The sequence below is a fragment of the Mus caroli genome, unplaced genomic scaffold (genome assembly GCF_978045245.1).
Source record: "Mus caroli unplaced genomic scaffold, Mus_caroli_1 scaffold_16, whole genome shotgun sequence".
In the NCBI taxonomy this organism is placed as follows: domain Eukaryota; kingdom Metazoa; phylum Chordata; class Mammalia; order Rodentia; family Muridae; genus Mus; species Mus caroli.
Window position 1 is genome coordinate 9,794,874 of NW_028227271.1, and position 26,724 is coordinate 9,821,597.

The 26,724-nt window shown below is 41.5% G+C and overlaps 1 protein-coding gene across 1 annotated transcript in view; it reads left to right on the plus strand.

The window, feature by feature from the left end:
* The first annotated feature begins 5,513 nt into the window (after positions 1-5,513).
* The window catches only part of Adamts20 (ADAM metallopeptidase with thrombospondin type 1 motif 20), a 124,696-nt gene continuing 103,485 nt past the window's right edge, over positions 5,514-26,724 (plus strand). Inside the window, exons 1-3 of the mRNA XM_021183238.2 lie at positions 5,514-5,604; positions 6,052-6,413; positions 16,205-16,367. Of these exons, the coding sequence (XP_021038897.1) occupies positions 5,514-5,604; positions 6,052-6,413; positions 16,205-16,367 (616 nt within the window). The remainder of the gene's footprint in view (positions 5,605-6,051; positions 6,414-16,204; positions 16,368-26,724) is intronic.

Here is a 26,724-nt window from a genome sequence, read left to right on the forward strand (position 1 = left end):
TGTCAATACTAATGCGTGATCTCGGGGAAAAAGCAATAAAGGAAACGTGTGGCCGATCAGTAATAGGAGTATGTGTTCAACTGGCAAGGGGTCAGCTGTGTTGAGTAGTTTCATGTCAACTTGACATAAGCTAGAGCCATCTGAGAGGAGACAGCCTCAACTGAAGAAAAAAAATTACTCCGTAAGACCAGGCGGTAGGCAGGTTCCTTGTTGTGCTGCCTGCCTCTCATCTAATTCTTCCACTTAGGAATTGTTTAAGATTGCATTTTATTTCTCTCATTTTCCTTCTATATCTCCTTTGAATTTTCATATTTCTGCACTGAAGACTTGTTGCATGTAGCTTTAATCTTCTACCTTTGCTCTGGGATCGGCAATGCTACCAGCCTCCACCCAGCGTCTCTTTTGCTCTACCATCCTTTAGCTTTGGAAGGTGACTGCACTACCAGCCCTGTCCCATCTTCCCTTGAATCCGAGCATAAAAGAAACACACACACACACACACACACACACACACACACACACACACAGAGAGAGAGAGAGAGAGAGAGAGAGAGAGAGAGAGAGAGAGAGAGAGAGTTTGTTCCTTTACAATTTGCCTTCTTGGCACAATGGGTGGGTGTTAACTCTCTCCCGCCTGGAAAAGCGTGCCCCTAACCAATGTATTATCTCCATCTCTCCACCTGCTCTAAACTTCAGTGGCTAGTCCCACCTGGCCCCTGTGAAACATCTTTGGCCACCTGCCTGTGGTAGTGGCCACAGACTTCAGCTCCCCCAGAGACCTCGCATGGTTGCTGTGTTCTTCTCCCTCCAAAGCGTGACAGAAAACTCCTCTCTCTCCTTCCTTGCATCTGACTTTTCCTCCTGGAACCTGGAAGTCCTGCCCACACCTTTTGCCTAGCAATTGGCCCTCAGCTTTCCTTACTGACAAATCAAGAACCAATTTGGGGAAAAAGGCATCAAAGCTGCCCCCTTCAAAGACTTACTTACTTCAAAAGTTATGAGTGGGTGTTTTAAAGTTCTTAGCCTAATATTTGTCTATATGCAGTTGCTCCACAGCAATATTGTTTTACTTGCATTATACACACATAAGTTCTATCGCAACTGTTAAAGAGATTCAAGATGGAATTCAAGATGGGAAGAAATAACTTCAAGCACAACAGGAGCAATGAAGTGGTGTGTGTGTGTGTGTGTGTGTGTGTGTGTGTGTGTGTGAAGAAAAGTTAAGTGTTTGAGAAGGAGAAAAATCGCGTTCGTATACAGCTGAAGGTAGAGCAGTGCACGCTGGAGATGTTACCACAAATCTTAAAGAAACCACTTACATCACAAAACAAAGAGTTCAGCTAAGGCACACTCCATGGATAAAGGGCTTGCTCCTAAGCCTGCTAACCTGAGTTTGATCCCTGGGATCTACATGGTCGTAGGGGAGAATAAACTCTGAGGCACACACATACTCACATAGAGAAGCTCACACACAAAATAAATAAACTTAGTTTAAACATTTAAAAAGGGTTTGTCTAGCAGTTGAGATAAAATAGAATCACAAGATATATTCATTAAGTTAAAATGAATACAAGCAAAAAGGGGGGAAAAGATTAATGGTATAAGTAGAATGCGAACTGTGAGATTATTGACTTGAATATAACCTTTCTACAATTACAATAAATGTGAATGGTATAAATACTCCAAATAAAAATAAAAGGTTGTTAGCTTTGATGTTCTATGTTTGGTTATCCCTAGGCTATATAAATGTCAATATTAGTATTTATATAGTTATTGATCAGTTTCTTTATTACTCTTTATGGTGGGAATATCCTTAGTACCAGGGGAACTGCCTCAAACACCTTTTAATAATCACTTCTCATATGATTACAATTGACTGTCTGTGCTGAATACAGATAAATAAAAGAACAGTTAAAATAGAGTGTAATTTAATACATACTAATTAGGGCATGAAATTTGATTTTTTTTCTCTTTGTACTTGGAAACACTGATAATGTCTTAAAATTATTAACAAATGAAGACTGGAAAGTCGTTTAGTGATACAGTGCTTGCTGAGCATGTGAGAAACCCTGGACTGGATTCCCCAGCATTGGGGATGGGATTCAATTTTACATAAACAATGTCTTCATAATAGTAACACTTACAAAAACAAACAAGTACTACTCAACAAAATCTGTCTAACCCCTGAATATATTAGCAGCTCTCACAGTGCAAACTGGCTATAGAGCTTGTGTTTATCACAATTGTCTGATTCACAAATAAAATGTATTTGGTATTAATGAGACTTTAATTCTTTTTTGAGTTGCTGCTGGTTTAAATGGTATATTAAATTTGAACTGGTATAAACAGTTCAACTCTCTTCTAGTAAAGGCCATATTTGAAGCCAAAGAAACCTGGTTCTAACTTGGTGGATGTCCCAGAGTAAATTACCTAATCCTTCTTGTCTCACGCTATGGGCAGTGAGTAAATTAAATAAGGTAACTCTCCTGAAGTTTGTTAGGCCTGGGATGTCAGAGGAGTTTGATAAGTGGTACCTCTAAGAATGAATGTGAGGGGGAAAAAAAGTTTGATTAAACAGCCATTGAGATTAGCTCATTTGTGAGAATTTTCCAAGTAGGGAAAGATAAATAAGAGACAACAGAAATGTCCCCAAATCAGACTAATATATGTAAAAAGTATTTGAATTCAGAAAAACCAGTATAGTAATCTATGTCCTATGTAAAAATAAACATTTATTTTCTGTAAAATGAGGGAAGTGATACTGTTCATTATCAAGCTTTATTATTACCAAGCTTTGAACCCTATGAACTACAATCATAGGTATGGCGAGCTATGCCTGTAAGTTCGTAAGCTATGAGAGTAACTAGCCACTTTCTGATTGGATTTAAGAGCAAACGCATGCTGATACTGTAAATATGGCCCCAAAGACATTGTTGCAGAGCTCACACGCTCCAGGGGTGAACCTATTACTATTATTCTGGTAAGCGGACAGTGTCAAACAGACTCTAAACTCCTGTCTGTATCAGTGCAGATCTGATTGGTGCAGATCTGATTGGTGCAGATCTGATTGGGGCAGATCTAATTGGGGCAGATCTCAGCTCCTGTTAGGAGAAGTTTCTTCCTGCAGCGGGGAGGGGAGTGGTTAATAGGGAAGCTTGCAATTGGTCAAAGTGCTGAGCGTTCCTGGTGTTCTTGGCTATGGATGGGAAACCTATAAACCAGCAAGGCTCAGGGCCATTGTGGAAAAGGGGGTGGAAAGATTAGGAGAGCCAGTCAGGGACAGCTGAAGTGAAATTGTCTCCTGGACGTGACAGTGTGGCTGCGTGTATACTTTCACGACAGCTGTGGCTGCCCGCATTAAATCTGCATTAAGTTCACGCAAGTCAGCGTTCTAGCTTGGAGTGTGACCGGTGCATGGGCACACACCAGCTGTGGACAGGTCATTTCTGGGGGGACAGGAGTCTGTTTTCTATACCGGTGAGTTTCAGTATAGTTTAACCGCACTCCAGTGAATGGCCCTATTCCCAAGAGTATATAGACAACGCAAACTGGACCCCTCGGGAGGCTATTAAATAATAGGACACAAAGTTGTGAGAATACTGGCAAGTTGGGAGCAGACCTGGGAGGAGTTGGGGGCGGGGAGGGGCGGTGACTGGGGGCGGAACATATTGTATGGCATTCTCAGAGGATTAATTAAAATATATCTATAAGATTAGAGTGACACAGACAGCACACGTCCCATGAACACAATATTTCCAAAATGTCAGACGTGTTGAAAACGAAACGCTCCGTTACCAGCACTGCTTTGATGCTTTGAACCTTCAGCGATGAAAACAAGGTGTCTCTCAGCAGTCGGGTAGCAATTAGTGTGGTATGATTCTGGTTTCGGGTCTTTGTAGGTGGAAAGGCCTGGCTCCAAATGCCAAGATGCACTCAGAGCTGCATGCCATTAAAGTACCCAGCGTGGAGGATGGTAAAGGTAAGGGTTAAACGCACAGTTGTGGGTAAAGTCTGTTGTTGTTCTCTTTAAGATCACCACATTCTAACCTAAACCTGCCACGCTCTCTAATTCTCTGGTGGATGGAATGGCACTGGTGGGAAAGTGGGAAGGAAAAGGGGAGCGAGTGAGGATTAACCATACCACCACCCAGCTGGGGATTTCACCATCAAATATAAATTTCGACTCTCCCTTCCTGAAACTCTTCTACGACCCGTGCTGCCAACAACAGAAGATTGATACCCGTGATATGAAAGGAGGGAACGTATGGTTAGAGGGCAATTTCCAAGGCCAAGAGCCCAGAGCGCAACAGTGACTGTAAGCCAAACTGAGCTGCAGTCATCCCATTGTATCCATAAAGGTTTGTCTTCCCTGGTTAATGGCCTTGGTTGGATTTCAAGGCTGCTCAGTCCCTCTCCCCCCTTTTTCCGTTCTGGTAATAGAAGTAATTGCAGATCCTGCAAATCAAACAGGTGAGCTCAGGGCACGAGAAGTACCCTTGAAAAGAAGCGGTTTTTCTCTTCATGCAGAAGTTTGTCCATTGCAGTAGGGCCTGGCCTTGCGCACGGATTCAGAGCTACAGATATTGTTGACGAGAGTTAACATTGACAGAGGGCTTTATTCACTCGGTGGAGAGATTGGTCCCAGAAACAGGCAGATGTTCTGTGGTTCTTGACATTTGTATAAGTTTTGGGGAGAGTCCTTTGTGCAAATTTAAGCACAAAACCAAAGGCGCAGACAGGCAACAGTAATCACATGTGACTGGAGTTCTGGAGACTCCAATGACCTCCTTGAACTTCCTCAACCAAGAGAGATAGGTGGATGCAGTCATACACAAGTCTTCTAGCTCGGTATCCTCCAAACTCCAGAGTCTCCCTGCACACAGGGACCCTCAAAAAACTGAGCCTCACAAGCTCCATGGATAGCATCAGGTTACGGATGGTTATTTTGCGTGGGAAGCCAAATAGGTCCTCGCAGACCTGAGTTGCATAGGCCCCGGTCTGACACTTGTCATTTTACTCCCTGCTCCTATCACCTGTCATCGCGCGTGGGGTCTGGTTGGCCCTGGGGACGCGGAGCTGCAGCCAGGGAGGTCCCGGTGCGCGCGCCCGCGGGCGGGGCTGCGCGGGGCAGGGGCTGCGCGGGAGGCCGAGCCGCCGCGCCTCCCGCTGATTGGTCGGCCAGGTCCTGGGGGGCGGGCCCTCCGCCGCCCCGCGCGCCCCGCTACTCTGGCTCGGTTCCCGCTGGGCCGGGCAGCGAGCGCTTCCCAGGGTGGCGCGGGAGCGCGGGGCGCGCGGGCCTGAGAGAGCCAGGCGGGCAGCGCGCGATGAGGCAGCGGCGCCGGGAGCGGGGACCGGCGGCGGGGCGAGGCGGGCCGGGGTGCAGTCCCGGGTGCTCAGGAGGCTGCTGAGACGCCGCGGAGAACCGCTAGAGCGCGGAGGAGGGCAGCGGAGCGCGGGGAGCCGGCGGCCCTGGGGCGGCCTCCCAGTCGGGATCCCCTCCCCTGAGTGCAGCCATGCGGGTGGCCAAGTGGCTGACCGGGTTGCTCTGCCCGATCTCGCTCCTTCTCACTGGGTCCTGGGAAGTTCGTTTCCACCCACGACAGGGTAAGGTCGCGTGGGCGCTTGGGCCGGGTGCGAGTGGGTGGTGCAGATTGGTTGGAGACCCCAGGCCACCCTGCTCAGAGCATCCCCGAGGACTTTGCTGGCTGTCGTGGAATCTCTGGGGACACGCTCTCCTGTTCATGCGGCGGGCACGCGTGGGGCATGGAGCAGCGTGCACCCGGACAACTCGGGTTGCTGGAGGCTGGGAAGAGAAGAGGGGCTGGCAAGGAGGTGGCTGCGCTGGGTGGTGGGTGGCAAGGTCTGTCTAGAGCATATAGGAGCCGTGGGAAAGCAGTACATGTCCACGGCGCCCAGGTGTGTGCGTGTGTGTATATCTGTCGCGCCCCTGAGACTGACCAAAACTGGGGACCTTGGGTAGGGATGCTTGGCTCAAGAGCTTGTGGGTTGGACAGCGTCGGGGCTTCATAGACATTTCGCTGTGTGTTGCAGAAGCCCTGGTGAAGACTCTGGCCTCCTACGAAGTGGTGACCCCCACGCGGGTCAATGAGTTTGGAGACGTGTTTCCCCAGAACCGGCATTTCAGCCGGAAGAAACGTAGCTCCGGGGTGCCGGAGCCTCCTCCACTCAGGACCCACTACCGAATCAGCGCCTACGGGCAGCTCTTCCAGCTGAACCTGAGCGCTGATGCGGCCTTCCTGGCTGCAGGCTACACTGAGGTGCACTTGGGGACCCCAGTGCCTGGACCAGGCGGGCGCAGCACGGAGTCCCCAGACCTGCGCCACTGTTTCTACCGTGGCCAGGTCAACGCGCGAGAGGACCACACTGCTGTCTTCAGTCTCTGTGGGGGACTGGTAAGCCTGATTGTGCCTCCCTATGAGTTTTCTCTGATCCAGGCCAGGGCTGCCTGGGGATTGGGGCATGGTGGGTGGTTCCTAGTAGGTTCCTCCGAGTCCTCAGAGACCACCAGAGAGAGGAACCTAGACCACAGGCAGAGAGAGAGAGAGAGAGAGAGAGAGAGAGAGAGAGAGAGAGAGAGAGAGAGAGAGAGCATCTTTCATCCACTTGTCACGTGCTCCAGAGGCGCTCAGGAGTGGCCTCTGGGTTCTGCTTCTACAACCTCCGGGCAGGATTTTTTTGGGCAGCTGTTGGTGCCCAAATCCCCTGAATTACTTAAACTTAGTAAATGTGTCAGAAAGGAAGGAAAAATTATTGAATATACACAATTGAATAAAAAAGGCTCCAGAGGCTGACAAGATTTGGGAAAAGTTTGTTTGGTTTCTGTATGGGAATGTCCATTCACGGAGGAAGGAAAAGGTAAATGCTAACTGGATCTGGAATGTTATGAAATGTCCACAGATATAGTTGCTAGTGCCAGAGAACTAGAAATGACAAGAATAAACGAGAGGGAGTTTTTAAACTTCACTGAAGGGAGGGAGGGAGGGAGGGAGGGAGAGAGAGAGAGAGAGAGAGAGAGAGAGAGAGAGAGAGAGAGAGAGAGAGAGAGAATGAAATAAGACATCACTCCCCTGTTTCACTTGGTTTTTGGTTTTCTTCCTTGCAAACAGGTTCTTAATACCTCCTCCCATGACATATTTAGGAAGTCTGGATCAACCCAGAATCTCTTATCAGGATAGTCATTTTAAATACGCAGCATCACATTGTTAAAATGAGAGTCAATTAACTAAAACATCAAAATAGTACCAAGGTAATTTGTGATGCATTAATATGCACTTGCATACAAATGCCTGAAATAGCGGAATCTGGCAGTCTCTGTATTGTTACAGTTCCTGTGATGAGTTAAGCCATCATATTCGAGTGCTAATGTGAGCATCCTATTACGAACAAAGCTGCTCTGTCCTTGGTGTTAGAGCCACAGAACTTAGCTACAAGTTTCTCGTGAGCCCAACATTTGCTTAATAAAATTGAACAGATCATACTTTCTGAGAGGTGTTCGGACAGTTGCACAAAGTCAACACTGTTTATTATTTGTGTCAAACATTGATAATAGTTCTCTCCATGCAAAATGTAAAGATACTTTCACATGGGTTTGAGATGATGCCCTGGACAAGAGCCTTGGTAATTACTCCTCTGGCTAGTTAGTATTGATGTCCTGTCAACTTGATATAGGCTTTTACATCATGTTGGAAGAGGGTTGAGAAAATACTCCTACCAGATTGGCCACAGGAAGCCTGTGATGTATTTTCTTAATTAGTGATTGATGTGAGAGGGCCAAGCTCATTGTTGGTGATGCCACCCTGGGGTTGATTGGTGGTCCTGGGTGGTGGTGGCACCCTGGGATTGATTGGTGGTCCTGGATGATATAAGATGGCAAGCTGAGAAAGCCATCAACAAGTGGGTGGTGGTCCTCTATGGCTTCTGCATCAGTTCTTACTTTTAGGTTCCTACCTTGAGTTTCTGCCCTGACTTCTATGGATGATGGACAACAAGCTGTAAGATGAAATTAACCCTTTCTTCCCCAGGTTGCTTTGCTCACAGTGTTTATCATAGTATTAAACCCCTAAGGCAATTCCTAGAATCTTTGGAAAGTCTTCTTATATATTTTTTCAAGTTAGTATTTTGTTTGTTTGTTTTTGTGTTTTTGAGACAGGGTTTTTCTGTGTAGCCCTGGCTGCTCTGCAACTTGCTCTGTAAACCAGACTGTCCTTGAACTCAGAGATCTACCTGCTTCTGCCTCCTGAGTGCCAGGATTAAAGGCATGCATCAATATGCTTGTATTTACCTAAAACACCTCCAATAATTTTTTTCTTTCTGCTGTAGATAAATGTAAAATATTTATGTCATCAATATAGCAGAAGTATCAATAACACACAAACATTTATACTTCAAGGAAAAAAATTTCTATTTTTAAAGGCTTAAAAATAATGCTTAGTCTGTCTAGAAAATCAAATAAACACTGTCAGAATCCCCTCTTTATGGCCATTTGTTCAAACCCAGCAGTTTTACTGATGCCATTCAGTTGCTTAGTGTTCAGTTAATCCAAGGCACAACTTAAAGCAGTGTTTCTTCCATTTCTGAATCATTAATTAAAAAAAAAACTTTGATGAGACTTTGTGTTTACATTTTTTTCTTTTATTATATTAATGAACCTGGCTTTTTTTTTTTAATTTTCATTCCTAAGTGTAATGTTTTGAGCCCAAGAGCCAGAAGGAGCTAAAAGTCTTGCAAGGAGTTTTCTTGAACAAGTGCACATCTATAATCTATTTGTCTGTCTGTCTCTATATATCTCTCTCTACCTATCTACACACACACAATATGTTCCTTCTAATGTTTCTTGTTTTTTGTTTTTATTTCATAAATATTTATCCAAAGATTTTTTTTAAACTTTTTTAAAAATTTATTTATTTATTATATGTAAGTACAGTGTAGATGTCTTCAGACACTCCAGAAGAGGGAGTCGGATCTTGTTCCAGATGGTTGTGAGCCACCATGTGGTTGCTGGGATTTGAACTCCGGACCTTCGGAAGAGCAATCGGGTGCTCTTACCCACTGAGCCATCTCACCAGCCCCAAAGATTTTTATAGCAAAGATTTATATGTTTCTGAACTATATAGTGGATAGGGAAGTAGAGTGTATTATAAAATATTTATGAGCAGTGTGATAATGGCCTATCAAACATACTGATCCATTGATTGACATAGAATTACAGGATATTAGTCCTCATATTTAATTCTAAACTTACCTTGCATAGTGATATTACTTTTGATCTAATAATGTTGATAAATAGCCTAGGGTCTGTATTTAGTAAGTTGGAATATTATTATTATTATTACCATCTATGTGGCAGGATGTAACACGTGATAAGCTTAAAGACAGAGATCCCTTGCAGCTCTAATTCACTCTGGTCTCACATTGCCTAGTGGACTCTCAGGGACAAACTTAACCACCTAGTAGTTAGCTGAATTATTTATTGATGGCATTGGAGCAGTGAAGTCTTGGTAGAAGGTAACAGTTTCCTGATGATATCAAACTGGATGTTGTGCTTGGCCACGTGAATTGTATTCTCTCAGAGCATCTTTTGTGGCCATGTGGATTGTATTCTCTCAGAGTATCTTTTGTGGCCATGTAGATTGTATTCTCTCAGAGCATCTTTTGTGGCCATGTGGATTGTATTCTCTCAGAGTATCTTTTGTGGCCATGTGGATTGTATTCTCTCAGAGCATCTTTTGTGGCCATGTGGATTGTATTCTCTCAGAGCATCTTTTGTGGCCATGTGGATTGTATTCTCTCAGAGTATCTTTTGTGGCCATGTGGATTGTATTCTCTCAGAGTATCTTTGTGGCCATGTGGATTGTATTCTCTCAGAGTATCTTTTGTGGCCAGGTGGATTGTATTCTCTCAGAGTATCTTTTGTGGCCAGGTGGATTGTATTCTCTCAGAGCATCTTTTGTGGCCATGTGGATTGTATTCTCTCAGAGTATCTTTTGTGGCCAGGTGGATTGTATTCTCTCAGAGTATCTTTTGTGGCCATGTGGATTGTATTCTCTCAGAGCATCTTTTGTGGCCAGGTGGATTGTATTCTCTCAGAGTATCTTTTGTGGCCATGTGAATTGTATTCTCTCAGAGTATCTTTTGTGGCCATGTGGATTGTATTCTCTCAGAGTATCTTTTGTGGCCATGTGGATTGTATTCTCTCAGAGTATCTTTTGTGGCCATGTGGATTGTATTCTCTCAGAGTATCTTTTGTGGCCATGTGAATTGTATTCTCTCAGAGCATCTTTTGTGGCCATGTGGATTGTATTCTCTCAGAGCATCTTTTGTGGCCATGTGGATTGTATTCTCTCAGAGCATCTTTTGTGGCCATGTGGATTGTATTCTCTCAGAGTATCTTTTGTGGCCATGTGGATTGTATTCTCTCAGAGTATCTTTTGTGGCCATGTGGATTGTATTCTCTCAGAGTATCTTTTGTGGCCATGTGGATTGTATTCTCTCAGAGTATCTTTTGTGGCCAGGTGGATTGTATTCTCTCAGAGTATCTTTTGTGGCCATGTGGATTGTATTCTCTCAGAGCATCTTTTGTGGCCAGGTGGATTGTATTCTCTCAGAGTATCTTTTGTGGCCAGGTGGATTGTATTCTCTCAGAGCATCTTTTGTGGCCATGTGGATTGTATTCTCTCAGAGTATCTTTTGTGGCCAGGTGGATTGTATTCTCTCAGAGTATCTTTTGTGGCCATGTGGATTGTATTCTCTCAGAGCATCTTTTGTGGCCAGGTGGATTGTATTCTCTCAGAGTATCTTTTGTGGCCATGTGAATTGTATTCTCTCAGAGTATCTTTTGTGGCCATGTGGATTGTATTCTCTCAGAGTATCTTTTGTGGCCATGTGGATTGTATTCTCTCAGAGTATCTTTTGTGGCCATGTGGATTGTATTCTCTCAGAGTATCTTTTGTGGCCATGTGGATTGTATTCTCTCAGAGTATCTTTGTGGCCAGGTGGATTGTATTCTCTCAGAGTATCTTTTGTGGCCATGTGGATTGTATTCTCTCAGAGTATCTTTTGTGGCCATGTGGATTGTATTCTCTCAGAGTATCTTTTGTGGCCATGTGGATTGTATTCTCTCAGAGTATCTTTGTGGCCAGGTGGATTGTATTCTCTCAGAGTATCTTTTGTGGCCATGTGGATTATGTTGGGATTTCTCATAACAACAAAGATCCATCCTGCCAATCACTCCTCCCACTTAAGACTAATTACTAACTAATTAAGTTGCTCCTGTTAAGTGCTAACAGGTAGTGCAAATATGGAAAGTGTATTTATGTAGCACCAATGTGATCCCATGTACTATTCTACCATTATGTATTTAATTAATTCATTTATAAGAAGAGCTTGCAGGGGGGTTGATTCCCTCTTTCCCTCACATGGATTCTGGAGAATCAAACTCAATTCTTCAAGCTTTGTACAGATATCTTTAGCCACTGTGCCATCTATCCAGTCCCTCTGGATTGACACTTTTTTTTTTTTTTTTTTTTTACACAAAACTGATTAGTCTTATAGTTACCCAAAATACTCAAACAACATCGTGAGAGGATTTCTTGTGCCTTTACTTTTAATATTCTAGTGTGTATTTGTCCACATTCTTCAAGAAGCAGATATTAAAATGTGATTTTGTTTAGGGGAAGTGCCTGTATTAGGGAAACCAAGGAGGGGGTTGGGAGAGCGGCATGAACTGGAAATAAATAAGAAGGAATACAAGGATGTTGAGTGGATTCACTTAGCCTATCAGATAGTTCAAGATAGTTGAGTCAGAGAAGACGCTCCTTTGGTAAAGTGCTTGTCATACAAGTATGAGGCTGTTAGACCCATCCTCAGGACCAATGGTTTTGTTTTGTAGTTTGTTTAAATAAACCCAGGTGTGCTGGCACATGCTTGGCACGTGCTTAGTACTGTAGTGTAGGAGAGGCAGAGACAGATGGATCCCTGGAGCTGGCTGACCAGACAGCCTGGACTACCAGGTGAGCTCCAGGACAGTGAGAGATCTTGTCTCAAAAACAATGGGTAGGGGGACTGGTGAGATGGCTCAGTGAATAAGAGCACCGACTGCTCTGCCAAAGGTCCTGAGTTCAAATCCCAGCAACCACATGGTGGCTCACAACCATCCGTAATGAGATCTGACGCCCTCTTCTGGAGTGCCTTAAGACAGCTACAGTGTACTTATATATAAAATAAATAAATAAATCTTTACAAAATAATTCCTAAAAAAACCAAAAAACAAAACAAAACAACAACAAAAAAAGGGGTATGAATGGTTCTTGAGGTATTATGACACCTGTGGTTTTTATTTGACCTCCATATACCTGAACACACAAACACACAAACACACACACACACACATATATATATATACATAGACAGACACAGGCACACATTCACACTTACACACAGAAACACACACAACACACACACACACACATACAAACACTTGGTTTTTTTTTTTCTTTTCAAAAAAAAAAAATATGTGACTGGATGCCACAATACTGAAATAGCATTCTGGTACAACAAGTGTATGAAATTCTCTAAATACATAAAAATTATATTCGGTGGATACATTGTAACCAGTTATATGACCACCTACTGCCTTTCAGAACATCTTGGCGGCTAGGAGGCCACTCTTCTAAATAACCAGGAAGCTCCTGGGCAAGTGAAAACTAGTTTTGAAGTATTTGCTAGCCAGCACAGCACAGTGTAACCCCACTGGCTTCCTTCCGAATCAGTCTGCAGCATTCATCCGAAGAGAGACAGGATGCTAAAAATATGGATGAGCTAAATATGATTCTATGAACCACCTGTTTTGTCAAGTCCTCAAATTCCTTTCCAGATCTCTTTCCAAGTTTTTTTTTTTTTTTAATCTGAACTAATAGCTCCTTGGGAGCCTTTTGGCACAACCATAATGTTACTTTTATTTTTATCATTTAGCAAGAGGTCCCTTCCATTGGGATTGCCTATAGAAAAATTGATGAAAGTAATGATCCTTCATTGATAAATCGGTTTATCAATGAAATCAGTTTCACATACGAACAGTCTTCACATAGTTGTGGAAGCTTGGTATTTTACAATCGCATGGGTTCCGAGAAATCCCTGTCCATTGTAGAAGTACTGTTCTTGGCAAGCTAGTCTCACACAGCTTTAGCTGATAGGCGGGTGGACTCTGGCAGAACTGTTCAGTCTCTCGTGGGAGCCCAGGTCATATCTTCTGAGTCTTATTGAAACATTGAAATAGAAATACCTCGTGCCAGTTTTTATCACAAGAAAAGCAAAAGGATGTATAATGATTTTTAAAAGTTATTTCTTGGGAACAGCGTGCTGTTCGCAGTGGTGCCATAGGTGATCTTTAGCTAAGCTGCAGCCTGGCTCATGTCTATTTGCATCTTTCCCCAAGATACTATCGTATTTCTCCTCCTCAGCAGACTTTTTTTTTTTTCTAAAGGCAGAAAAGGATTTCTCGTGGAGCGATGTACTCAGGTTTCCAAAACAATTTCTTTGTTACCTCTTATAGTATGGACAGAATTAGTTTTCTGGGTAATGCAGACATGCTGGAGTCTCAGAACAGAGTGAAAAGTAAGTGATTTACGACCGTCAGGTTTTCAAATTTCACACTGGGAGAATTAATGAACCATGGGAGAGGCTATGTCATTAGAAGAGTGTTCCACAAATAAAAATCCTGTAGAGCTTTGTCTTTTCTTAAAAAATAGTATATTCTCAGTGCTTTATTATGAGCCCAACTAATTGAGTTTCAATTATTTTACTTTGGCTGTGTTGGGGATTGAACCCATGCCCTTATGTTTGCTAAACAGGCATTCTCTTATTGAGCCATATCGGTAGCCCCTAATTTTAGGTCATTAAAAATTTAGTCTGTTATATTAACATGCAGCCCTAAGAGAACCTAAACACTTGACTTGTCAGCATGAGAGAAAGCCATGCATAGATATGGCAGAGAAGTCTACACGCTGCCATAATGGAAGGATGTCCAGTAAAGAGCTGAGCTAGTGGTTAAAGTGAAGCATTATAACACAGGTGCTCTACCATGACAGTCACAGGCTATGCACTGTCTGCCATTCCTGGCAATGCCTTAAATGTCGCAAAGATAAAGAAAGTGACCACAATGATGGAGGGATAGTGACCCAGTCATGATTACAGTCAAGAGAGTGTCAGGCTTACAATCGCTGTGACTATTCGAAAGAGCTGTTATGAGACCGAGGTGAATTGCACAGGAGTGTATGAATGATTTCTGACGACCTGTGTTGGAGTTGGCAGTGAACTTTGTGACAAATGCCCATGTGGATGCTTTTGCTGTATCTGACCATAGAAAGGAATCTATCTTTATGTGCTCACCATCGTTTGATGGATTTCATATCCTAATGCCGAATGTCGCCCTAATTCGTGGTGTCTCTTTAGCCATACAATGATATTGTTTGGCCTTTCAAAGTTCTTGCTATGATTCATCAGTGAAACTCCTCTAAGAGTTCATCTGAGTCTTTTTGAGACTGTGTGTCTTATCAGAACTGAAGTGGACCAGTCTGGCTAGGACTGGCTGGTTAGCAGACCAGTTCCTCTGGTCTCTGCATTCCTAGTTGTGGGGTCACAGGCATCCATCACTGTGTCTGACTTCTTGCCTGGTTGCTGGGGGTGCAAGGATGGTCCTCCATGTTTGCATAGCAAGCGTTCCACCAGCTGTATCATCTCCATAGTCCCTATCCTAGGTATAGTTTTCAATGTATCATGAAGTTTCCCTATTTTATTTTATTTTCATTTTTTCCTACACACCTATTTATTTTTCTCTTTTTTTTATTGGTTATTTTATTTATTGACATTTCAAATGTTATCGCCCTTCCCAGTTTCCCCTCCGCAAGCCCCCTATCCCATTCCCTCTCCCTCTGTTTCTGCAAGGGTGCTTCCCCACCTACCCACCCAGTCCTGCCTCACTATACTAGCATCCCCCTATACTGGGAATTGAGCCTCCACAGGACTAAGGGTCTCCCCTCCCATTGATCAGATAAAGCCATCCTCTGCTGCATATATGGCTGTAGCCATGTGTCTCTCCATGTGTAGTCTTTGGTTGGTAGTTTAGTCCCTGGTAGCTCTGGGGAGGGGGGTCTGGTTAGTTGATATTGTTCTTCCTATGGGGTTTCAAACTAAGGGATTCTCTCAATTTTTATTTCAGGATTTTTATGGTTTTATTTTTAGGAGTTTACACTATCAACTCTTTGGTATTTATTCTGTGTGATGGATTCAGATGTATTCTTTCTATTTATCTGTGTTCTTGATGCAACGCTACTAATTAAATAGTGTGTCTTCCCATTCATTTAACATGCTGCATGCATATGAAGGAAGGTCCTGTATGACTTCTAATATGGGGACTAGAACATAGTGAGCTGTCTCTATGCTTAGTGAGGCCAAGATATTAGATTCGATCATGGATACAGTGGTTAAATTTGGGATGATTCATTCAATTTTGGTTGTACTGTGGGCGTTGAACCATCATGTTCTGGCCATGGGCTTGGTGTAAGACAGAAGAGAACGTTTCATTCTTGAGTGCTCCCAAGTTTTATTTTTTTATTGATTTTAAGTTTGCTGTTGGATTCTAGAGTTCAGACAGCAGGCCCTTCTTTGTAAAAACTCATCCCGACCTTTCATTTCTCATTTCTCACCAACAAGTTCTGAGTTACCATCTCCAGACCCATCTTATCCAGCCCGACCTTCATATAAGTCTTCTTCCCTCACATTGCCTTCCATTGACCAAACCAAGCACTGTAACATTTATAGAAAATTCTAGATATACATTTTGAGAGCATCACTGTGCTTGTCTTTAATACATCAGCTGTCTCCGGTGAATCGGGAGAGTATGTAGCCTTGTGACTTCATTCGGAAGAGTATGGATAGAGACATGAGCCACAGAGAGGAAACTTGTGTTCAGTTGATGGCATTTAGTGAGTGGGTCTTCTCTTTTCTTCCTGTGAGCTCAGTTGACTTCACTGTCATGCTGAGGGTAGAACTCAGGGAAGGATACACACTACACAAGTGCCCTGCTTCTGAGCTACAGTCCCAGTCATGCGTGCTGCTTTACCCAGTGGTGCAACGTGAATCCCTAGAGTGACTTTGGTTAAGGTCGATGCTGTTCTGTTCATTCCAGATGGGGACATTCAAAGCGAATGATGGGGAGTATTTCTTAGAGCCAGTCCTGAGGGCTGATGGGAGTGCACATGACGATGACCACAACAAGCCACATCTGATCTACAGACAGGAACTAAAGAGGAACTCCTTTGTGCGGTCTCACAAGCCTTGTGAAGTTTCAGGTAAACTCTGAAGGGAAACCATTCAGCTCAACGATAATGCTACTTAAAGTCTGTATTGGCTATCATTTACATTTTTCTTTGACACAGTTGTATACACTATCTATTGCATATGAAGAATATATACATTATGCCATGGCTTCTGTGGCAGAACATCCATTATTAGCAATTCTAAAGATGTGCACCACTTTCATTAAAATTGTCTCTCTGTTGCACAGTAGTGGTTTTGAGTGTATTCTAGACACAAATGAAGTATCCTAACATCTCTTCAAATCACCACTCCTGATTTCCATAGCCACTACAATACGTTTTACTTGTGTAAGTTCAACTGTTTGTTTATATACTCATGAGATATGGCATTTCTTAAATAATATTTCTGAAAAAAATTTTCTGTAACATTAGAAATCATGCATTTAAGGTATTTTTTGTAGTAAATTAAAGTCCAAAATATTTAAGTATCTGACTTTATAGTGGACTATCATAGGCCACTTTTATTCCAACCTACCAGTCACAGAATGGTGATTACGTTGTTTTTGACACCAGAATCTTGCTACCAGTCACTCTTGGTTCCTCCTCACAGGGTTCTAATGCTCTTTAGTGGAAACATCATCTGTAGGTATCTATGACCACCACATTGCTCAGCCTGCTTCTCAGATGTGTCTACTTTGGTATAGCAGTTTGTCCATTTTTATGCTGAACAATATTTAATAGTTTGAGTATGTCATGGCACCTTTTGGGTCATTTTCAAGTTTTTAGTATGAGAAATAATTCTTTCCGCATGTTCTTTGTCTGAGATACTCAAGGACAATCATATACATCATATGGAATTATATATATATATATATATATATATATATATATATATCATCACATGATATATATGACATATCATATGATATATATGATATATCATATGATATATATATGATACATGTGCATATATGTGTATATATGTGTGTGTATATATGTATATGTATGTATATATATCTAGGTTGTTCTTTGATTTAACAATTTGTTAGAATTGTATTTCCATATTCTTTTTCTTATAAAACTCAAACTACTGAGTATTTACAATGTATTAGGATCTAAGAATGATAAATTTCTTTGCAGGATAAATGTGTTGCTGGTAAAATATTTTACTTGTACTCTGTATAAAAGTTAGATTTGGGTTCATGTATATGCTTGGGTCTTCACTTTTCACACGACAACATACAAAGCCATAGAGAAAAGGCACCAGCAGTTATCACAAAAATACAAAGTCAAGACAAAAAGAGTGGGATGGGGGGCTGGAGAGGTGGCTCAGCTGTTAAGAGCACTGGCTGCTCCAACAGAGGCCCTGAGTTCAATTCCCAGCAACACGGTGACATGTTAATATAAATCTTTTTTTAAAAAAAACAAATTAAAAAAAAAGAAAGAATGGGATTATGAAGGATTTGCCTGAAGTTGTAGGTGTCCATCAGCTATGGTTCCCAGTGCCGTGATGTAGTCTGCAGTGACGTGACACACAGGCCTTTGAAGGTTTTCTCAGGGAATTTACTTCTTAATTAACCTTTGCTGTTAAAAGGCCGCCACTTGGAAGGGCTCTCCTGGCAACTAAGGCCTCACTTTAAATCTACTGACATAACAGATGCTTCTCTTATGCTTCTAATATGAGCCTACGGGTTTCATTTTTATGGCTTCAAAGAGAACACAAATGGGTGTGCAGCTTCACAATGGGACGCTATAGAAGGCAGCTCACGCCCAATCTGACGGACTATTCACGAGCAGCTTGCTTAATGAATTGGGTAGCTCTGTCAGAAGCAAACCACCAACAGGCGTTCTGAATGCATAATGTGTCACATGGTGATAGTCAGACCTTCATAGTCATGCTCGGCACTCATTCCTCGTGGAAGAATGCTCTAAAGAGCTGTGTTCTTGGCTTTCAAAGGTTTCTCATACAAAACACATATGATAAAAATTATGAATGGAAAGCAACCAGAAAACCGGGGCTTAGTTTTTATTTTTTTGCCATGTATGTTTCCGTACAATATTTATCAAAACATGATTAAGTATCTAACCTCATAAATAGATTCCTCCTGTTTTAGGTCTCATTAACATGTATATTTTTAGTCATAAATGAATGCAATCAATTAGTGACCTAAACTATTAGCTACTAATTATTGCTTTGTTAGTAGGAGGGAAGAGTTGTGAATATAGCAAATGAAGTGGTATAAAGTTTTTCTTTTCCATCATTGTCCATAAATACTTGCAGGATCCCAACAGCTGGATGGTCAAGAGAATCCCTTAGAGGTGAGAGCGGCAGGGTTTGTATGTGATTCGTCGGAATTAAGCAGAGGACTGGCTTCCTTTTTTGAGGGGTTTTAACTAATCTCAACTCTATTCTTGATGAGACAGATTAAATTGTTTCCGAGGTCAGCGTTGACTATGTGCCCTGAAGCCATACAAATGGATTTTGTTGGCTAACCCCTGCCATGGTGGATACCAAGATCTCACATATAGATATGGCTTAGGTACAGTCCCATGGATGGAGGGCTACTAGCAAGAAGAGACATAAGGGTGGGCAGATATCAATGAAAATCTCCCGCAAATGCCGCCAGCAGAATTAAACACAATAAATAAGACACAAAGGGGAAGAAGCATTTGCAGAAATGAAATGAGGCTTTGATGCTCCACTCTTTCTAGTCTCTGAGTCCTTAATGCTACACCATAGATAAGAATTGGTTAGCAGTGGCCTGCAGATCAGAGGAAAAGCTAATCTTTGGAAATCCCGCTGTGTGTGAGGGGTAGCCCACTCACTGAACCTGGAGCTTGCTGGCTCCGGCTGGTTTAGCTTGGCCCAGGGATCCAGTCTCTGTCTCCTGAGTGTAAGAATGTGGTTACTAGCTGGGCGGTGTTGGCGCACGCCTTTATTTCCAGCACTCAGGAGGCAGAGGCAGGCGGATTTCTGAGTTTGAGGCCAGCCAGGTCTACAGAGTGAGTTCCAGGACAGCCAGGGGAACACAGAGAAACCCTGTTTCGAAAAACAAAACAAAAAACAAACAAAAACAAAACACAAACAAAAAAAACCCAAAACAAACAAACAAACGAATGTGGTTGCTACAAAGTTAATGTTTCTAGTTTGTTGCGGGGAAGTCTGGCATCTTCCTGCCCATGCGGACTTGCTTTGGCTCATGCATTGATCTGTTGTCTGAGGAAGAGGAATTGTGGCTAAGAAGCCTTTGAAATTCTTGACACACCTGTTTTCCTGTTTTGTTCAGAACATTTTCTTGTCTTTGCTTTAGCTTCCTGTTCTGATATGTGTACTCAGTTACTCAGTTAGCAACTTGGCTTATCTGGGTGCTGTCCTTTCTTATATCCATGTGTCCTTTCCCACAGCACTCTCTCCTCTGCTGCAGCCTTGCATTTTCTTTGTCTTGTTTTATACATAGTCAGTCATCCTTCCTTCCTTCCTTCCTTCCTTCCTTCCTTCCTTCCTTCCTTCCTTCCTTCCTTCCTTCCTTCTCCCTCCCTCCCTCCCTCCCTCCCTCCCTCCCTCCCTCCCTCCCTCCCTCCCTCCTCTCTCTCTCTCTCTCTCTCTCTCTCTCTCTTTCTTTCTTCCTTCCTTCCTTCCTTCCTTCCTTCCTTCCTTTCTTTCTTTCTTTCCTTCTTTCTTTCTTTTTGTGTACTGTAACTATTTCTTAAATATTTTTAAAGATTTATTTATTTATTTATGCACATGAGTACACTGAGGTTTTCTCTGTATAGCCCTGGCTGTTCTGGAACTCAATTTGTAGACCAAGCTGGCCACGAACTCAGAAATCTGCCTGCCTCTGCCTCCGGACTGCTGGAATTAAAGGTATGCTCCACCACGCCCAGTGGTCATTCTTAGAAGATGTTTAACTTCAAATATTTTTCTTCCACAGCAACATAGTATTTTTTTTCAAATTAAAACTATAACCAGTTAAATGAATACCTGGGTGCTCTTGATACATAGAGATAAAATAATAGTGGCTCCTTAATTTTTGTCTCTCATACTAACTGTGGCCTATAGAGACAGTGGTACTTATTTATTTATTTATTTATTGCAAATCAATAGTCAACTCTATTATCATTTATGTCTATTTGTTCTTTCATGGTTAGTGTACCTGCCAACATTTCTACAAGCTTACAATGTGGGATTTAGAATCCAAGATGACAAAATAGCTTACCAGTTAGTGTCCATCTGTCTTGAGTTATTTCTAAGCTTGGGTATGCCTTTATCATCTCACCTCTCAGCTTTAAATTTTATATTCTCTCTTCTATAACACAAAATGATAGGCTGTGTTTCATTTTTCATATTCTTCCCATAACAGTTTGCATAAAATAACACTGGGGTTAAATAGTTGGGGAATTGAGGCTGGAGAGATGGCTCAGCTGTTAAAAGCACTGACTGCTCTTCTGAAGGTCTTGAGTTCAAATCCCAGCAACCACATGGTGGCTCACAACCATCTATAATGGGATATGACGCCCTCTTCTGGTGGGTCTGAAGACAGCTACAGTGTACTTATTTATAATAAATCTTTGGGCCAGAGCGAGCAGAGACTGAGCAAGCGGGGCTGATTGGAGCGAGCAGGGCTGACCAGCGTGAGCAGAGATCCTAAAATTCAATTCCCAACAACCACATGAAGGCTCACAACCATCTGCACAGCTACAGTGTACTCATATGCATAAATAAATAAATAAATCTTTAAAAATATTTAAAAAATAGTTGAGGAATTTTGGTATCAAAATAACTTTTCTGTAGAAGGTGTGTTGAAGCCTAGTACGGGATGCACCCAGCCTGGATGTATCAGTCACAGAAAATCTGTTTGAGTAATAGTACGTTATCTGAAGTACAAAAGTTGAATAATTTGTCTGGGAAAGAGGAAGAATGGAAAGTATGTTGTATGGAAGTGGAAGTGTATGCACACTGTAGTTGAGGAAGTGCTTGGACCATCTAGAGCACTGAAAGGCAACAATAAGGGGAATATGGGACATCGGATGATAGTGCGATACCATGCCATAAGGAAAGGAAGAACAAACTCAGTGTAATGTGTATGGAAGCCTAATTAAGAGATTTCATTATTATACCAATCAGCTGACTGGGAGTTCCTTTCCTGGGTAGTTTAACAGGGGTCAAGAAAAAGTTTCTAATTACTTGGTCTGGCCTGACTTGGCCATTCCTAATCCCTCTTGTTGAAGGTCATTGTCTTAGTTATCTTTTTATTACCGTGTGAAACACTATGACCAAGGCAATATTCAGAAGAAACAGTTTTGGGAGCTTATGGTTTTAGAGGGAGAGAAAGAGGGAGAGGGAGAGGGCAAGGGATGGGGACATGGAGAAAGAGAGGGGGGAGGGGGATGGGAAGGTGGAAGAAGAGGGACAGAGAGAAAGAGAGAGAAGGGGGAGGGGATGAGAAGGGAGAGGGAGAGAGAAAGGGAGGGAGAGGGACAGAGAGAGGCTCAGAAAGAAAGAGAGAGGTGGGGAGAAAGAGGGAGAGAGAGAGAGAGAGAGAGACTAACTGACAGTGAAACCTCATGCACCTTTTCCAATAAGGCCACACTTCCTAGGCTTTCTCAAATAGTCCCATATGTGTGTGATTGTCTCCACTCTGTGTTCCTCTCACTGGTCCCTTGAGCACCCTTACATCAGAATTGTCATATGTCTCAGACTACCAAAGCTCTGCTCTCTAGTTCATTGTGTATGGGAGGTGGCTGCTCATGAGATTTCAGATTTTTTGGGGGGGGGGTAGGTGGAGGGGAGGGTGCATCTCAATCCTAGAAACGGATATAGAAACTTTACAATTCGCTTGCTGAATTTAATTTTTAAAGAGGAAAAGAAGAGATTTAGATTAGATTTTATTTCATCAATAAAATGGTTTGGTCAAATGATACCTCTTGTAAAGATTTGCTTTTAGAATGGGAGTGTGTGTGTGTGTGTGTGTGTGTGTGTGTACATGAGTGTGTGTGTACATGAGTGTGTGTGTGTGTGTACATGAGTGTAGGTACCCATGGAGGCTAAAAGATGAAGCCAGAGCCCTTGGAGCTGGAGTTACAGGTGGTTGTAAGCCTCCACACATGGGTGCTGGGAACTGAACTTGGTTCTTCTGTAAGAGAAGCATACACTCTCAACCACCGAGCCATCTTCTCAGGCCCAGTGAAGTGATGATGTCATTATATGTAGTGTCTACTTGCCTATGAGTATGTTCTATTACATATCTATTTTTTAATTATCTAAATATTTTGTAGATTTTTCTTGTTATAATGTTGTATATTTTTCTTAGTTTTCTGGGTATTACGTGAATATATTGTTTACAACATTTATATTATTACACACTTGATAATTTTATAATGATGTTTGTATTCATTCCTTTTATACAACAGTGCAGATCTCCTGTTGGCCTTTATATTAGGCAAGTTAGCAACATTTAATTAATTTGCTTTTTCTTTTAGGATTATAAATAAATAACCCAGCAGTTCTATATATTGCATTCTAACCTTTTAGTCTTGTATTTTCATGGTTTATTTCATTAGTGAAATTGCTAGACTAGTCCATAGGAATAATTGTAATGAAAATTCTTGTCTCATTACCAGTCGTGAAATAGGAACGATTTCAACCTTTACTGATACATACGTTGTCTGGTCTAGGTTTATCTTAGGTACCCTTTGCTGACTAAAGATTTCCTTCTAACTTCATAGCTTATTTAAGTTACTATGCCAGGTACTTAGTTTGCTAATGATTTCCAATAGGAGTAGATGTTGAATTTCATCAAAATTATTTATGTGTAGCCCAAGGTAAACAGATGTTTTATCTAATCATTGATTGGCACAAGGCCCTTGGGTTTCATTTCCTCTTGATTTCTTCTCTTCCCTTCCTCCAACCTCCCTCTCTCCCTCTTTCTTTCATTTTTTTCTCTTTTTTTTATTTCTTTCCCAGTAAAGGAAGGCTTTTATCAGAGGTCAGGAAAAACAGACACTAGGGCACACAGAAAGATCCTCCGCAAAGCAGGGTGACACGAACCTTAAGCCCCCACTTTTTTTTCAACAACCCATTTGGTAATGATTTCTCATGACTGGATTTGGTTTCTAGTGGGTTCCTTTTACATAGGAGAAGAGCCATGCAAATGGGAGTTTACTGATGGGACTCAATGAACTGACGACAGCTTGTAGGGCACGTGCTGTGAACGGACATTGTTCTGTTGTATACAATCGTTAGTCAGTTAGATTTACTCAACAGGTAATAGAGAGAATGACCTTGAAGACTTATGAATACATACATGCAGAGATGATTTATAAGGAAATGCATTTGTGAACTGAGAAAATATACAGAGTCACAAATATTTCAATTTTTAACGAGGATTGGTGGCATAGGCTATTTTATAGTCTGAACATAGGAAAAAAAATTGGAAGTTCATGTCCAGACTGGATTAGCTATAAAGTAGGTTCAAGGCCAGACTGGGAAACTTGTTATGACTCTATCCTAAGATGAAACAGGAAGGATGAGGTGTGACTCAGTACTACGATTCATGTTTAGTGTGTGCAGGACACTGAACGCAATTCAACACTATGCTACACTACACTACATATTCTTTTAAAGAATACATAACTATGAGGTCACTAATCGGCCATACATCTTGTTTTATAGCTTTATATCTGGCTCCCAAAACACATAACCAGTTGCCCATGTTCAGTGAGGTAAACCTGAATCTCTGGCTTTCTGCTACTTAAGCTTGGGATGTGTTACTCACGAAAAGGAAGCCAAGATTCTAGTTTTTGCCAACTAGAATTTGATACAAATTATTCATAAGATAACCTTAACATAATTTTCTTATTCTTTTTTTTTCTAATTTTTAGTATTCTGAAAATAAGAATAGCTGGGGTTCTTTCTGTCCAAAATTTTCACTTTTTATTTTTTATTTTTATGTTTTTGCATTATTGCTGTAGCTAGGACAGCTAACGTTATATTATGTAGGAATGGTAACAGCGTGTCTTATTCCTGATTTTAGTAGGAATGTATTTATGTTATCACCATCTACATCATGATTACTATAGAGTTGTAATATGTGGTCTTTATTATGCTGGGACATGTTCTCTCCAACTCTGTGATCTCTAGAATTTTTATTATAAAGGCTTGTTGGTTTCTTCAAAGCTTTAAAAGCTCATTGTTTTTTTTTTTACATCTATTGAGGTAACTGAACATTTCTGGATCTCTGGAATGAAATAATATTTAAAACCATTTACTTATGGATAACCATGCTTATCTAAATGTATGTGTGTGCACTACATATGTTTCTGGTGTGATCAGAGTCCAGAAGTGGGCACCAGATCCCTTTGAACTGACGTTACAAGTGGTTATGAGCTTGTAATATGGGAGTTGGGAACAGAACATGGGTTTTCTCAAAAAAAAAAAAAAGGACCTCCAAGTCCTTTACTCTAGCTCCTACCCAGTAGTTCTTGATGAAATTCCACATCTATAATAAAACTTCTTAGTATCACTTAGGAAGTTAACTGTGGACATAAGAGAATTTCTTTAATCAAAGAAAGAGTACTTCAGTATACTTTTGCAGGGCTGCTGGATAAAGTGTCAGTAGTTGATTGGTCTCAAATCATTCTCCTCCCAAACTACCAAATTTAATATCTATGTCATAGCTCAGTTCTCTGTTTCTGGTGTGAGAGAAAGATGAGACCCATGTTTTCATAGGGATGACTAGATAGTTCTCTCTCTCTCTCTTTCTCTTTTTTTTTTGTCTCCATGAAGTAATACTTTTTCATGGTGACATTGTTGCTAAATTCTTCTCATTCCATGTGGTGCCACATATAGACATTAGCAGAGTCATGTGATGTTCCATTCAGTTTGGAAGCCTATTCTGAGAAAACCTGAGTTCACGCCTTTGTTATGGTATTCACTTGCTGGCTATGAAAATTTCCCTCAACTCCTGTCACATGTCTATGTGTTTTAAAATTTGTCCAGCAATAGTAACTGATCCAAGGCTGTGGGGAAGGCAGATGATGGAATCATTTTTTTATTTCACAAAGTCAAGTCCACACTCTTCTGCAAGTTTATTACCAGTAGATGAGGGTCCATGTATTAATCTGTTACATTCTTCTAAAAATGCACAAACTATAATTCATAACTCGTAAAGTATGTTCTTGAGTTGTTCAAGAATGAGAAAGCTTAGAGACTGGTAGGTTTTTGTGGTTCTATGCTATTCAACACCCTTTAAAAATGATGCCCCAGACCTCTATTTTATTTTCTATGTGACCATGGCCACTACACTTAACCTTTCTCTTCCTAATTTCCTTCATTAATAAAGTGGTTCTAATCATAGTGGTTATTTCTTAAAGGCTTCTTGTTAATACTAAGGAGGTAAGCATACAGGGCTTGAACTATCACTTGATAAATAATCAACACAGTAAACATTTGTAGTTATTATTCACAGTATTAGTTCAATAGCATGGAGACCTACGACATATATAGAACCAGAATACAACTTAAACCATGAGGAAATATGGTGACATAATATCTAATATGGTCATATCTTACTTGAAAAAGCCCACAATTCTTTAAGCTTTGGTGCATTCAACAGTGATTTCAAATGCTGATACTTTAAATTAAACAGAATTTTATTTTATGCCCTGACTTAATGGTTCTGTGCTTTGGAGAATCATGGTATAGTTTTCTTCTGGTCAAATACAGACTGCCTGTGCACAGATAACAGCACTGGGGTTGGTACTGGGAATGTCTCAGGCAGTGTGGGTCTGTCTTGTAGTGGACTCTGGTCTATACCTCATTTGTATTTTCCTTAATGCTGAAGTTGCAACCTACAATGCTCTTCTGTCTTATTCCTCAAACCATTCCTGTCTTCCCCTTGCTTTGTCTTTCTTCTCTCTCCTCTATTATCTTTTCTTCTTCTTCATCTTCTCCCTAATCTCCACGAGCACTTACTGAATTTAGGAGAACTCATTGCCCAACCTTGTTCTCACTCACTAGGGAATTCACAGCGTGGTGAGGTGATGGTGCGTAGTGGTGACCTCTTGAGAAGGACTTAGAATTTATCCTGCAGGCAATCTCCCAGTGAGGACATACCTGCTTTCATCTTGAGTGAGGATGACACGAGAGAGTGTTTACTTAGAAGTGGACTTAACCATGAATGGAGGGATGGGGAATTGAAATGGCTAGACTGTTTGAAAGGCTATTTTAAAAATCTACTGTTTGTAGTCTTTGTGCTGAGAGTTCTAAGACACAGAATACCTTAATGAATTCAGAGGCATAATTGTTTTTCAAAAAGGACTGATTGCATTTTAATTTCAACCAATGAATAAAATAGTGTGCAATTGAAGACAAGAGTAATGCAAGAAGCAT